The sequence below is a fragment of the Macrosteles quadrilineatus genome, unplaced genomic scaffold, assembly GCF_028750875.1.
Source record: "Macrosteles quadrilineatus isolate MER2022 unplaced genomic scaffold, UCM_ALF_1.0 Scaffold_2__2_contigs__length_208266976, whole genome shotgun sequence".
Classification (NCBI taxonomy): Eukaryota; Metazoa; Arthropoda; class Insecta; order Hemiptera; family Cicadellidae; genus Macrosteles; species Macrosteles quadrilineatus.
In genome coordinates this window covers 23,168,064-23,182,192 of record NW_026542595.1, presented here as the reverse complement: position 1 = coordinate 23,182,192, position 14,129 = coordinate 23,168,064, and the positions used below count along the sequence as shown (strand labels likewise).

Sequence of the window (14,129 nt, the reverse complement as noted above, 5' to 3'; positions counted from 1 at the left end):
CTGCAACTCCATGTTGCAACTACATGTTTTGGAAAGTTAAACAACAATGAAACAGCTGATTACTGTTGAATGGTACTAAATAAACTTAAAGATGTCACCTTTAAAATAAGGCCATAGTTGACTTTTCTACGACCCTTGATAACACATATATTAAGCTGTAGATTTTATCCATTTTTTTTGGGACACAGTGTATTTTTAGTTAAACTAATTGATTTTTGTCTTTTTTAATGACAGGGAAAAGAATTAAACCAAAGAGGCAGAGAACTAGACGAAAGTGAGGTTACGATTAGCGAGTTGCGAGAAGAAGTGCAGACATTAGAGGTAAACTGAGTTATTTTTGTAGTAAATAGCAGATACTTTTTTGTATACCGTAAGAATTTGCGTGGGTATTAGCATGTACTGAAAAAGTTTTGGTTGAGTATGTACCTAAATAAGATTAAGAAAAATAAGTCAAACAAGAATGTGTTATTTTGGTAAAAGTATCTCTTCACCTATGATGAAGATCTGTCTTAAATCATTTTACACATATACGATATACTGAAGGCAGTGCTTCATTATTAATATTTACAGAAGATACACAGGCGCAGGAATTATATGAAACAAAATAAAATCAACTATTATAGGGTAGATTTTAAGGTAAGAACCAATTGTGTGTATATAGCTTGTTAGTTTGCGTGTGCTCTGCAATGAGACTCCTCGCCACTTACATTTGTGAACAGAATGGTGCCATTTGCAGCTCTGTAGCTGATTTGTACTCTTTGCTATGAGTCTAGAAACTGTTTTAAAATTTGTGAATCTCCCGCCGCATGTGAGATAAGTTCAGTGACATGTTTTTTTCATTGCACGAAACATAGCTAAATGACTGAAGTTTATAAATAGCCCTAATGCAAATATAGAGTGTAAAGTGGAGAAATTGGTTAGGGAGTTTGAAAATGCTTTGAAATATTTCCACTTAGAGTTCATTTTCCTACTACTGGATATTGAAGATTTAAATTATAAAATATCCTGTTACCTGTTCAATATCCTTTGGTTTTGTTGGATGACGACCGGATTTTTGACGACGGTCACATCATCAGGGAACATTCTATCAGATCAATCATCGTAGAACGATTTGTTAAATACACTTAAAGTTTATACCAAGCACAGAACACATTATATTTACAAAATATTTATAGTTATTTTCTAAAAGTGAGACAGAAACCATCGTGATGCATGCACACTTACGTACAGGCGGCCACGTCTAGAGAAGAAAGTCGCGACCGGCCCGACGTGTACGCATTGCCATGTTTCTGTCTCAGTCCTGGATAACTGTAAATATTTTGTAAATATAATGTGCTCTGGGTTCAATTTTAAGTGTATTTAACAAATCAACCTACCATTGCCTATGACCACCATTGGTTGCATATGATCGAGGATTAATTGATGTGATCGTCGTCATGAAACCGGTCGTCATCCATCAAAACCAAAGGATATTGAACAAGTAGCCTAATAGTTTATTTAATAATTTCCATTTGGGATGGAATTAGGTTTTTTGTGGGTAGCCATACTTCTCACAAATACCACAAAGGATTAAGGTTGCATTTTTACACTCATTACACTCCCTAGCCTATTTCTGCACTTTGCTCTCACTCATTGCATTAGGGCCATTATCTTTAGAAATCTTGTGAAAGCTTACAACAAATTATATACATCATCTATACAGAGCTGCAAATGGTGCCATTTTGTTTACCAATGAATCCAGTAAGCAACGAGCCACCTTGCTGCTGTGTACACACAAACTATGGATCCATACACAAAAACAGCCCCTTCTTAAAAAAACTCTAAGGTTATCCCCAGCTACAAGCTACAAGTATGCATTGTTAGACAAATGTTTACTTGTTTAGAACTTAAGAGCTACAATAATGGTTGGATGGTTATACATTTTTTACAGTATAAATATTGTATCCTAAACCTAATAAGGTGGATAAAAACAAGCCCTCCATAGTCTGATGACAAACACTACTTAAATGTACCCTAAATATTGTGTAATTTTGTCATATACGAAAACAATTGCTAAATAAGACAGGCTGGTCTAAATACACACTATTGCATGTGCAATAGAATTTCAATAAAATAGTTTTGATCTAAAAAAAGTCCAATCCAATGTAGGATGTCAATCAAAACAAGTACAAAGGTTTAACATGATTTATGTCACTTCTGATTTAATATTTTACAAAAAAATGACGTCATCTTTGTGTTAAAGATTTTTGTTCTTTGGACGATGAACATTGCAAAAAATGAAACAGTTCTGTTCATCAATGTTTTTGCCTGGATGTAGAGTGCCATCTACAGGATAACGTAACACCAGCACACTTGGTATGTCAATGGTCAACTGTATGGAAGTCAGGTCACCCTGAAGATGGCTCTCGACATCGAGACTGAAACATTGGTAAACTGATGTGATTGATCTTTTTTCACCCGACTGTCACCCGAAGATCTCAAATCTACGGTGTGTGACTGTGTACACATATCCATGAAGATTATCCTTACATTGTTTGCCAGAGGGAGGTTCTAGAGCTGCGTGCAGCGCTGAGTCAGGAGAGAGACAACAATGATCAGCTGATGATAGCAGTAGAGAGAGAGAGACAGCTGAGGGATGTCCCCAGTCCTGGGAGTGACGCGCCCAGTCTGGCCGGCTCACTGCACGAGGAGCTCCTAGATGCGGCTGAGCACCATGTTGATGTGATGTCAACAAGGGATGTTGCAGCTTCCAACACTCCACCTTCTCCTTCCACTAGTAGACTGGTACGCCTTAATGTGTGTAGATACAGTAGCTCATTCATTCCCGAGAAAAGTCAGAAGCTCTTTACGTTTGAAACTAAACTTATTTGTTATTTGTGATCATTTTGGACTTTCAATAAATGGTCCTGGCGCCCTGGTTGAAGAATCAGCTCATCTTAGTAATTAAAGAAAAGTCTGCAAATTTTTCAAAAATTTAACAATTGGAACCTGCTGCATTTGATCATTGGGATTTTGACAAGAAACTGATCTTAGTCAGTAACAAAGCTATAATTCTCATTCATTCAGCACCCGTCCTTCACTTAGCTTATTTGTATTAAAATACAAATCCTGGTGTGTTGGCGTTGTAAACATATAATCTAATCTACATATCCAAACAATTTCATGCTTATATTAAATGCACTTGGTTTTAGTGTTGGTAAAGAGGCACCGGTACCACTAATGTAGATCACTTTAGATCATCCATCCCAATTTTTGTCCCAAATTTAAAGATTGTCATCATGTAAAAACTTAAAAGTCATTCAGAAGGATGATTTATGTTTTGTTTTGATATCGTTATTTCAGCAATTTTTTGTATAAAACTTTAAAGGTAAAACTATTAATTAGATTACCGTGTGCGATACATCCTATTACATTTAATTATTTTCCCCCAATTTCCAACCCAAGCAAATATCAAATCATATACATGTTTTGGGGTAAAAATATATTTTCTTCAGTTTGAAGATAGGATAAAAAATTTTATACTTAGATCATGTTTCTAAAATTCTGATTTATGTTGTTTCATACTTTCTAATTGTTACAGAATGACTGTTACAAATCAGAGCAAATAATCAAAGAGTTCGATCCAAACAACCCAATTCCAGTCAAGTTTTTGGACAGAACAATATCAGCATATCAACATTCCAGAGTAAGTTTTTGGAAAATTAATTTATACTAATCTATAGATTAATTTGGAAGGATTTATTTTTTGAGCCAAACTCCTTGAGTTTTGAACAGATTTTGAGTTTATAAATGGAATCAGCTGTGCTGTATTTTTGTATTTCAAGTTTCACAGACGTTTCTTATTTGTTTATTTTTGTATTTACTGTTGCATATTTAAAAAGTTTAAATTAACGTTAAATAAAAATTTTTCTTCGTTAAATATAAACGTTAAATATAATAAACATCATAAACATATAAATATAAACTTTAAATATAAAACTTAATGATTGATACTTATTTGCGAATTTGAATTTATTTGGAGATCACAATGGATAATCACAATGCAGCTCGGCCTTATTTTCTAGTGGGGCTTTGATCCATCTCACTAAGTATGAGAACTGACTGCATAAAACACTCATTTGGAAGAAATTATATAAAGAAATTATGGTATCATAGAAATGTCATGGTACCAGTACCTATGCAACCGATTAGAAGAAATAAATAAAGGTTTATTTCTTAATTCTTAATTCTATTTCTTAATTGGATTAATTCTTTTAAATGGTGAATAGCCACCATTATAGAACCTATCATTGTAACTATATGAGGAGAAATGTACATTTGGCAAACAATGAAGATTACAACATTGAATCGTACAAACTAGGAACAAGAATAAACTTTCTTTGTGATAATTGCAGAAAAACACTTTAATTCAGAATAAAAAAATAAATTAAAAAAATTGTAGTACGTCAAGAATATTAGGCAACACTGCAATAGTCATCAAGCAACAAGTTTTAAGTTTCACCCCAACAGAACCCCTCAATATTAGCCATCCTCCATAGTAGGTCAGTGAATTCTAACATTGACAGTGCACACTGCGCATGCCCACAAGTGTACCTATTGTGTCCGCACCTGCGACCCTATGCACCCTGGCAAGGATGGCGCACCATTAACTTAACGAATCCAAGAATTTCTGCAAAAACGTAGGCTATGAAACAAAGTACTATTAATAAATAAATAAATTTCCTTGATTTTGCCACTGAAAAAAATAGACAGAACAACAACAAATACGTGTCCTAAATATTTACAAATTACACCCCTGGAAAGGTTTCTGTACAATTTTGGAAACTCCTCAAGGCTTTGCCCCCATGGTTCTTAAAAGTTTCCATGTTATCCTTATGGAGAATATATTTGTTTACATTCGAACAGTGATGAATACTTTTGAATTTACACTATCAATTAAGAAAATAACAGGGGTTTGATTAAACTATACAATTAAGTGTGTGGATTAGACTAAAAAAATCAATGTTTATCGCATGGACAACTTTATGTGGCCTGCTCTCGTGTTGGAAAACCAAATAATCTATTAGTTTTCACACCAAAATATTGTTTACAAAAAAGAATTTGATTAAATGTTTTGAAGTGAATTAACGTTTTACTGTTTAGTGACGTTTTACTAATAAAATAATAATTAATAATATATTACCTATTAAAAAAGTTAAGTGCTCTTAAAATGTAAAAGACCTCCAAAAAATGTAATATATAGAATGGTTAACCTTCTTGAAATCGCACCAAGGTGTGACAGGTAAGCTGTTATATGAATAAAAAAATAAATCGTTGAATTTGATATGGATTTAATACGCATAGCAGTGCCAGTGCTTAAGTCGTGCACAATAACCTTTTCCAGCTGCGATGCAATCCCATGGTCTACTTATAAGCCTCTGTTTGAAAAAATGTGCTTAAGCAAGTAATTTTACTGTAAGCTTTACAACTCCAAACGTGTTTAACCCTTACAATTGTTACAGAATTGTTGGAATTGTACAAATACTTATGCCCCACAGCTGAGGCATATATTAAGTATCCTACAAAAGACTGCTCCACAAAGTAAAATGGTAAGTTTTTTTTAAAGAAAAACATACAATTTATTTAAATTTTCACTAAAACAACTAATTCAATGATTTCAATAATAAATCACAAACGTGTATTTGTTTTACAATATGATCCTCTCTAATGGTATGATATGTCGTAATAATTGAAATAACATAGGGTATAGATGGTGTCAATTAGAGTGGGGAGTGGGGTGCACATGTGCAGAAAAACACTTTCCCACCCACCATTGTTTTTGTATTTTGTACAGTAATCTCAACAATTAATTAACTAACTTAATACAACTAGTTAACCTTTATTTGTGTGACTCACAGTGTTGTTGAGAGCCTTTCCCTCTTCCCTCCCTACACACCATAAAATTGACATGATCTTTACAGTACCGGTATAACAGGCATAACTTTCCTATATGAGTTCCAACTTCTTTGCTGATGTTAAGTATGAGCAATTCTAGGTCGAGGGTTGAGTCTATAGAATCAATCCTGGGAAAATGAAATTGATATTTATCAGAAGAGGGCCGCCACTTTTTAAACTGTGGAATAACGAAAGTTTAGTTTAGTTTATATTTTTACTCACAGTTTTTTTTTTTTATTTATCTACTGAACAGAAATAATCACAAAAATTTAAAAATCACCTAACCTAAACGTGGTTTTTCCATAGTATAAATATTGGCGGCAGAGGCGAATCCAGCTTTAGATTGAGGGGGGACGAGATTTTTGGTGAAGACCCCCCCCCCCATATCGTCATTGTCTCCCGCGGTGATGGCATAACCGTGAATATCTCCCGAGGTAACGGAACATCATCATCGTCTTCCCTGATAGCGGCAAAATCATCAACAATTCCCGCGGTCCTGTAGACATTATCGTCCATTCGTCGTTCCGAATTCGCAACTAAATTCATCTGATCATCTCCCACTCCCACAGTCAGGGAAAAGTCATCATCGTCTTCGCTAATTTTTGTTCATTTCCCGGGGTTGTATGGACAACATTATTGTCTTCTGTGGTCAGGATAAAACCTGAATAACCCCCGCAGTAACTATCACTATAAACGTCTTCCGAGATCGCGGCCTTATTCTGAATATCTCCTGTGGTCATGGTAGACATTATTGTAAATTATTGTCGTCTTTCGCCATTGGGGCTAGATTCTGATCATCTCCTGTGGCATGTAGACATCATCCTCGTTTCCCACAGTCTTGGAAACGTCTTCCATAGCAACGCGTTTGCGGTCATAGCAAAACATCAAATAACCCTCACAACGGAACATTAGCACCGTCTTCCACGATCGCAGCAAAATATTGTTTATTTCCCCCGGTCGTGTGGACATTGTCATTCTCTCTCGTGGTTACGGCCCTGAATAACCTCCGCGGTAATTGAACACCATTATCGTCTTTGGTTTTACGTAAATTTTGACATTACGTGTAGTAAAAAATATATGCCCGAGGGGGGGGGGGGGGCGGTCACTCTCTTTGCCCCCCTCTGGATCCGCCACTGAGGGGCAGCACTCTTCTGCAAAAGACCCAGGGAAATTACTATTTTACTTTTTTCTACAAACGATAGCAAAGCCAACATCATACTAGCACTAAGTAAGAAGCAAAAGAGATTACATGCATAAATTGAAAAATAAAATAAACATTTTAAAAGAATTCTCCCCTTAAAAGGCATGCTGAGCAACACTCTTTCCTTATGAAAACAGGTCTTTTTTTTTATTTAAACCAATTCTTAAACCTGGAAGAACTTAAAAATAATAATAACCAACTTACTGGTAACAATAATCATGGGGAAGCATATTTTAGAAAAGCTGTTTTCTACTTTAGACAATATAGTAGAATGTTTTTCCCCCCTATTGGTGGAACATGATTGTGACCCTGGAAAGACTTAGTATTATATGTGTAATTAACATAAATAATTTAATAAATATCCTATTGCTATTTTGTTGTCATCACCTCTCCTGTTCTAGAACCATACCTCTCCTGGCCTCCTTGATGATAACCTAGAGCAAACCCCAGCAAACCAGAGCCGTCCAGGTACTAGATTCTCTTAAAAATGCATTTGCTAACATGGGACTGTCAAAACAACACACCAATGTATCAATGACTTTTGGATTATATTGAATTTTTAACCATCAAGAACGGTGCTTTCAGACAGTTCCTACTAATAGAGCGTTGATAGCCATGTCCGATGTCCGTCTGTGAGTTTAATGTGCTGCTATATATTTCTGAAGGATATCCTAGTTTCTTTTATTGGAATATTGACAGGCTTGTCTTGAGTAACGATTTAGTTTTGTGATTGTAAAAGTTCCCTCATAAAAGCTATTTTTTCAGAGACCCTTCAACCTTTTTCAGAAAACTGTGCTATAAGTTCTGTTTATTTTATTTTTATACTTTTTTGTAGATAAAAAAGACTGAGTGACAAGAAGAGCCCAGAGAGAGTTTGTTGTAACTTAGCACATCAAAAATTATACATGAAACCTTACTTGAAAGCCCTGTATTATTTGTTTTGCAAAAGCTAGTACGTTTGTTGGTTTTAAAATATATTACTTATAAAGTTAAAATCAAACAAAATATTGTACTTAAGATCTGCTCTCCAATTAGCTAATGTGTTAACTGCTTATTTCAGGCACAAATCAATCATCTTCTTCTCTTACGGTGATTAATAACAATGTAAGTATATATCTTTGTGTACTTTTTAATTAATTATGATTATGATTCTAACTTTATATAGTTCTAGTAAATAGTTTTTGCAAAGTAACGTCTTTAATGAGCTCCAGTTGAGGCCAAGCTAGCTAGTTCAAATTTGATATCAGCGCTGTTATCTTTACACTACTACTATTCCAACCCCAAGTGACGATCGGTTTTGTTGCAGTATAGTTGAACTCAAATTTGGTGGTTGTCTAATTTGCTTACAGAAAAAAAAAAAACATTTGAAAACCTAAAACTACAGAAATAAGTAAATGTTATTAGAGAAACAGAAACTATGTATTCATGGCAAAGAATGACGACACTTGGCCTATAGTGTTCATAACATTTTTAATACTGTGCCAACGTTTACAACCAACTGCGTGAACTCCCTTCACCATCTATGTCGAAAGACCTTTCCTCTTTTATGACCATTGACTGGTGATCGATAGACTTTAACAGCATTGGCCCCTTCGATCACAAAACCTAATTACATAATTCATATGTTGAGTACATTTTCCCTCACACTGTTATTGGCTACTACTATGAAACTCGCTACATGAGGATGGGGGACCTGCTAGAATAGCAGTGAGGAAAGTAATGAGCACAGTACTGTATTGATGGTGTCAAACTAACTCACTTTTCGCCACAACTGAAACCTGTTGGAGACATTAGTTTACTGATAACCCTTTTAATGTCTCAGTAGTAATGCTTTAGATATTTATAATGTTAAATTGGAAATCCAAAATATTTTCCTAGGAGTATATCATGGAATGAATACCATTCAATCTTTTTTACTCTACTTTAATAAGAACTAGAGGTCATCCAGTGGTCGAAAGCTCGACCAAAGTATAAATATGTAATGTACAGACATGATTGGAATTTCTTTCATTTGTTTTGATTTTCTGTTTATATTTTGTTGTTATTTTGTCACCAGCATAACAACCCATAAGGCACATGTTAATTTTTTCAAATTTTAAATTAATTTGTTGTGCTTATTTTGAGCCTATTTGAATTTATAAAGGGATACTGCACACTTACAGGAAAATATCTTTTTAACAGTATGCATAGATTTTCCTTATGATGCACACGATCTGAAAAAAAAGGTTTTGAAGAAACATGCTTGCCTATTAATATATAGACTAGGTGAAACCCGTCGAAATCGACGGTTACTTTCAAGGCTTACGTTAATTCATCTAACTGCGATACATTTAGTGAAATTATACATATTTTGAGCATTTAGCATTGTTTAAAGAGTAATTAGTATAAAAACAATAATGATATTAATTGCGTTAGTTGCCAAATTTAGTTGATCATTCAATGAATAAAATATTCCCCATACCGTACGTCACCGGAGTTATTTAGTATGTTAACTGGTATCTCTTCCTTTGGAAGAACCTGGAAGAATAGTATTAAAATTGTATTGGTGGATCTTTAAATGGTGGATCGTGAAACACTTGATGATTTTATTTGAAAAGAAAATATTTTTTGGGAAGACATATTCTAACTTCTAAGGGAGGTATATCCGTAACAGTGTAAGTTTGATTTTTCCTTCGTCACGTAGCGTCAGTTCATATCGCACTTCTTACCTATGAATGAACCCTCTAGCATAGTTTTGAGAAATTGATTGTGGGGTTACTGTTAAAGCTGGAATTCCTTGACATGGGGTATGTCAGTTAGTTGTCTCAGCCTTATCAATAACATAAAGTTGTCAATATAATCTCTCTACGGAATGTTAGTTGTAGTGAAATAGTTGAAGTGAAGTTGGCTTTTATTCTTGAACTGTTAGGGGCCTCCTAGTTCATATGGTCTTGCGGCTTCATTGGCAACAAATAATGCAAATGACATAGCAATGGGACATTTCCAAAAAGCAAAAATACTGTAAATTGGCTGTTACGTATATTTTTACGTTTACATATTGTTAATCAACGTATCTTATCAAGGATCGTGTGATCTAGTTTAAAAGGAATATGACCTTTCTGTCATGAAAGTAGCTGCTTAAATAGTATTTTATCTTTGTACCATATTTTACAGCCAAAATGTCATGTTATTTTCAATAATGTTACCAACCCAGTGCGCTAAAGTCCGTAATATAGGCAGGTGCAAATAATTTGTCAAGACGGGTACTGTACTATATTAGGCAAGGTTTCTATGTTTGGATTTTATTAGACACGATAAGAGCAGATATTTCTACATAAATATTTGATATGTGTAGAATAATACGATAAAATGTAGGCAAAATTGGTGAAAAAGGCAGACATCAACCCGTACAATAGATATAAGATAGTTCAATAAGAAATAATTTAAGAATTGCTGTGATAAAAGGATTTTCCACTGAATACGTAATGGAACGTTATATTACAAAACATGACATGATAAAGAAGAAAATCTATTTTAAAATCAGAAAATAACATTACAAATACTTATTTGGTAGAATTCAGTAACTCCTAATAGAGATCTATGCTCCCAATAAATGTGTGTTGTTTGAAATACAATTTAAAAATGAACAGCTGTTTCATTAAAAAGTATTATTCACATGTCCAAAATGTAAACAACTCTGTGGAGGGATCTTTAAAGGCTTCTGGGGCAGAGTTGTAAGGGATTTTGCTTAGTTTTTCTTTTGATAACTCATCTACAGACCGAGACCTTTCTTTGGACACCTCTACCAAGTTTCTACGCCCAGCCGTTCTCTCTAATTAGTGGGGACAAAGTTTCCAATTAAATATTTAGATTCCCCCATGTTAATCTTATGGGAGAAACTCCAACTTTGATGGCCTGTGGGGCAAAGCCCGAGGATTATTATTACAGAAATTGGTGAAAGGGGGCGTCTACACAAAAAATACTTTATTTTGACACGTCGTTTGTAAAAATCGGTCCATTATTAACGGAGGAGTAGTGTTTTGTAGAAATCGCCTTCACGTATTATATATAAGGACTAGCTGTACCCGCGGGCTTTGCCCCGTTTAACTTCATAAGTATTCGCATGGCAAAATCACGTCCTGGTTGAAGTTCGTTCGCTAAGCTCACTCACCTTTAGGTTGGAGCTCGTTCGCTGCGCTCACTTGCCTTCAGGTTAGCTCGTTCGCTACGCTAACTCGTCTCCAGGTTGAAGTTCGTTCGCTACGCTCACTCACCTTTTGGTTGCAAATTAGCTGTTGTCATAAATTAAAAAAAAATAATAGTGCTGCACCCTGTTGGTAATCCTTGTAACTTTAATGCTATTGAACATCATAGAACAGAACCAACTTGTTTAATTGAAACAGCTGTTAAGAAATTCGTTTTAAATATGAAAAATCATAAGGTTAACATGGGAAACTCCAGAGCCACTGGGGCGGAGCCCGAAAGCCCGATCAGAATAAAAACTACTTAGTTTTCCTATTTAATGCCCAAAGAATCGGTGTACCGAATTTCAGCCTCCTAGGTAAATGGGAAGTGGGAGAATTAGTGATGAGTGAGTGAGTGAGTGAGTCAGTGAGGGCTTTGCCTTTTATATATTTAGATTATTTAACTGTTTAAAGGATATATTGGGTCTGCTTGAACTGTAATGTTTGACTGTTCCACAGACGGGTGAGGACCTGAGCTCCATAGTGTCGGGGTTGGTAGCCAAGTGTCGAGCCAAGTGTCGAGTCAAGGACCACATGATCCGATGCCTCGCTGACCAACTGCGCCCTTGTCCCTGGCTTTTCAATGACCTGCTCAAGAACCTTAGTCTAGACCCAGTCCTCACCTATGACTTCACCCGGATCTCTCTCTACGAGTACATTAACGGAACTCTCAAGCCGTCAATCACTGAAATTTCGGAGGCGAGTCGCTCTTATAAACTTGTTACTATTCATAATTCTTTGTAAAAAGATTTTATGTAAAAATACAGGTAACAGTTTAATAAGGACAGAACACTCTTAAATATGTTTTTCACATTAAAATTTAGGTGGGTCTAAATATGGATTCACCCCTTGTGCAGAATAGTTGCATAGCTAGGATAGCTTTTTGGGGAGGGGGAGGGAAATGATGTGTAGGATGTACTTATTAAATGTTGGTGAGGGGGCTGGGTTTTAAGATTCATAAATACTATTTAGGCTTTCATGCAACTAACTGTTTTAATTTTCTTTTACGGTACTTTGAATAAGGTGCCTTATAGAATATTCATGGACAACTATTTTTATCGGTATGTCTTTAAAATGTTTTAGCTCTCTATTTACTTAAACAACACATAATAGTGCATTATATTGAGCTCAAGTTACCAGAGAGGAGGTCCCTTAGCTTCCTGGTTCTGTAGGTTCTAGACACTGTATGTTATAATTACAATACCCAAAGTTTTAGAAATCAAGTACCCCCGGTACTGTGTATGGTTTAGTGGTAACTCAGTTGAAGACTGCTGGCAACTACAACAGTACAGTGTTGTTTACAGGGTGATGACCCAGGCTACTCCAGTACTAACCCACTGCTGCTCTCTGTGGTGGACAAACCTGATCCTTTCAGTCTGCTGGTAACCTGGACACCTCCCACGTCCAATAATGTTACAGTATTTAAGGTTTGTCAGACATTCCACATTTTGGAGTTAACCACCATGTTGTAAGAATGAAACAAATGTGTCATTAATGGGTTCCAATCTAGAAAAGTTATCATGGGGGATAACTTTTTTGGGTATGTTTCCATTACACATAAAACTTTTTTTATTTAATAGCACTGTCCCTGTTATATAGGTGTTAGAAATGTTGTTTACACCTTAGGAAAAGCATTTTTAATCGCTTGGCCATTGAAAGTTATTGACAATGTCATGATCTTTGATATCAAGCTCTAAAAACCAGATTTTTGGCTCTTGATACAATTTTGGACATTTACGGATTTTGAATAGTTTAACAGTCAAGAGCAAGTATAAAATATCTCCCTTAAAAAAGTGTTCCAAATTTATACAACGTCCACCATATATTTAAAGCACATTTAAATAATCGAGTAAGAAATACCTTCATGTGAAGGTTTACACTGTTACAATTTTAAATTGTTTAAGAAGATTTATTGCAGCTCCTTTTTAGTGTGAATTATAAATAGACAATCAATCAAAGCAGTAGCTAGTGTTGCTCTATTGTTTGTCTATAGCAACAATGTAAAACTTAATGTTTCATGGCTCAGATTTTGTCTAAGGGAGACCAATATGTGTAGTTATAATGTGTAATGTAGTAATGTGATATTTTAGAAATAATTGCAATGTTCCACAGATAGTGGTAGTAGATCAGGTGTGGGAGCGTATCTACACCCCCGCTCGCACCTCCACTATTCTGCAATCCTTGGATCTCAGGAAGCCTGTAACCATCACAATCTTTGCGCTGCAGCAGAACGGAGACGTGGTACAAGAACACTCCGTCCACTACCCTCCACGGACAACATAGCTGCCCCTAGTCCACCCTTGTGTCTCTAGTCGTTTATATTTTACCAATGTATTACTATTACTAACTATTAAGATTCCTATTCACATCCCTGTTTACTTGTATATATGTACATAACAAAATCTCGTATAAATGTCCATAGCTATTTTCTTAACCGTTGTTTACCATATTACGAGTTATAATAAATTGTTATTCAATCAAAATGTGATTTATTTACCTGAGTAAAGAAAATGTTGTAAATTAGTATTAGAGTTATGGCAGTAGTTTGACCATTGCAGATATAAACATGGCTGGTTTAAAAGGTAAGCAAAGTAGGTGTTGGCGTGGGTCACCAAGCCAAAGGGGGCCCCCTCATTACACTTAGGGGGTGCCTAAGGGTGAGTCATTACATATTGGAGACTGCAAAATTTATCGAGTACTTTAAATATGGTCAAAAGTATGTAATAGTCCACTTTCACTCGTGTTTTGAACGTTACTTCTCACTACACTAC

At 35.3% G+C, this 14,129-nt stretch overlaps 2 protein-coding genes across 8 annotated transcripts in view; both read left to right on the top strand.

The window, feature by feature from the left end:
- The window catches only part of LOC128985379 (trichohyalin-like), a 115,619-nt gene extending 107,381 nt beyond the window's left edge, over window positions 1–8,238 (top strand). For 2 of the 3 annotated variants that reach the window (XM_054404825.1, XM_054404823.1), the window contains 5 exons: window positions 235–321; window positions 2,542–2,784; window positions 3,581–3,685; window positions 5,502–5,588; window positions 7,537–8,238. In XM_054404825.1, coding sequence (XP_054260800.1) covers window positions 235–321; window positions 2,542–2,784; window positions 3,581–3,685; window positions 5,502–5,588; window positions 7,537–7,620 — 606 coding nt within the window. In that variant the 3' untranslated portion in view covers window positions 7,621–8,238. The remainder of the gene's footprint in view (window positions 1–234; window positions 322–2,541; window positions 2,785–3,580; window positions 3,686–5,501; window positions 5,589–7,536) is intronic. The other variant, XM_054404824.1, reaches the window with a different exon arrangement.
- Window positions 1–13,841, top strand: part of LOC128985378 (desmoplakin-B-like) — a 412,041-nt gene extending 398,200 nt beyond the window's left edge. For 3 of the 5 annotated variants that reach the window (XM_054404818.1, XM_054404815.1, XM_054404822.1), the window contains 3 exons: window positions 11,818–12,057; window positions 12,663–12,785; window positions 13,471–13,841. In XM_054404818.1, the coding sequence (XP_054260793.1) occupies window positions 11,818–12,057; window positions 12,663–12,785; window positions 13,471–13,641 (534 nt within the window). In that variant the 3' untranslated portion in view covers window positions 13,642–13,841. Of the gene's footprint in view, window positions 1–11,817; window positions 12,058–12,662; window positions 12,786–13,470 lie in introns of those variants that run through there. The other 2 variants (XM_054404817.1, XM_054404821.1) reach the window with 2 other exon arrangements.
- The last annotated feature ends 288 nt before the right edge of the window (window positions 13,842–14,129 follow it).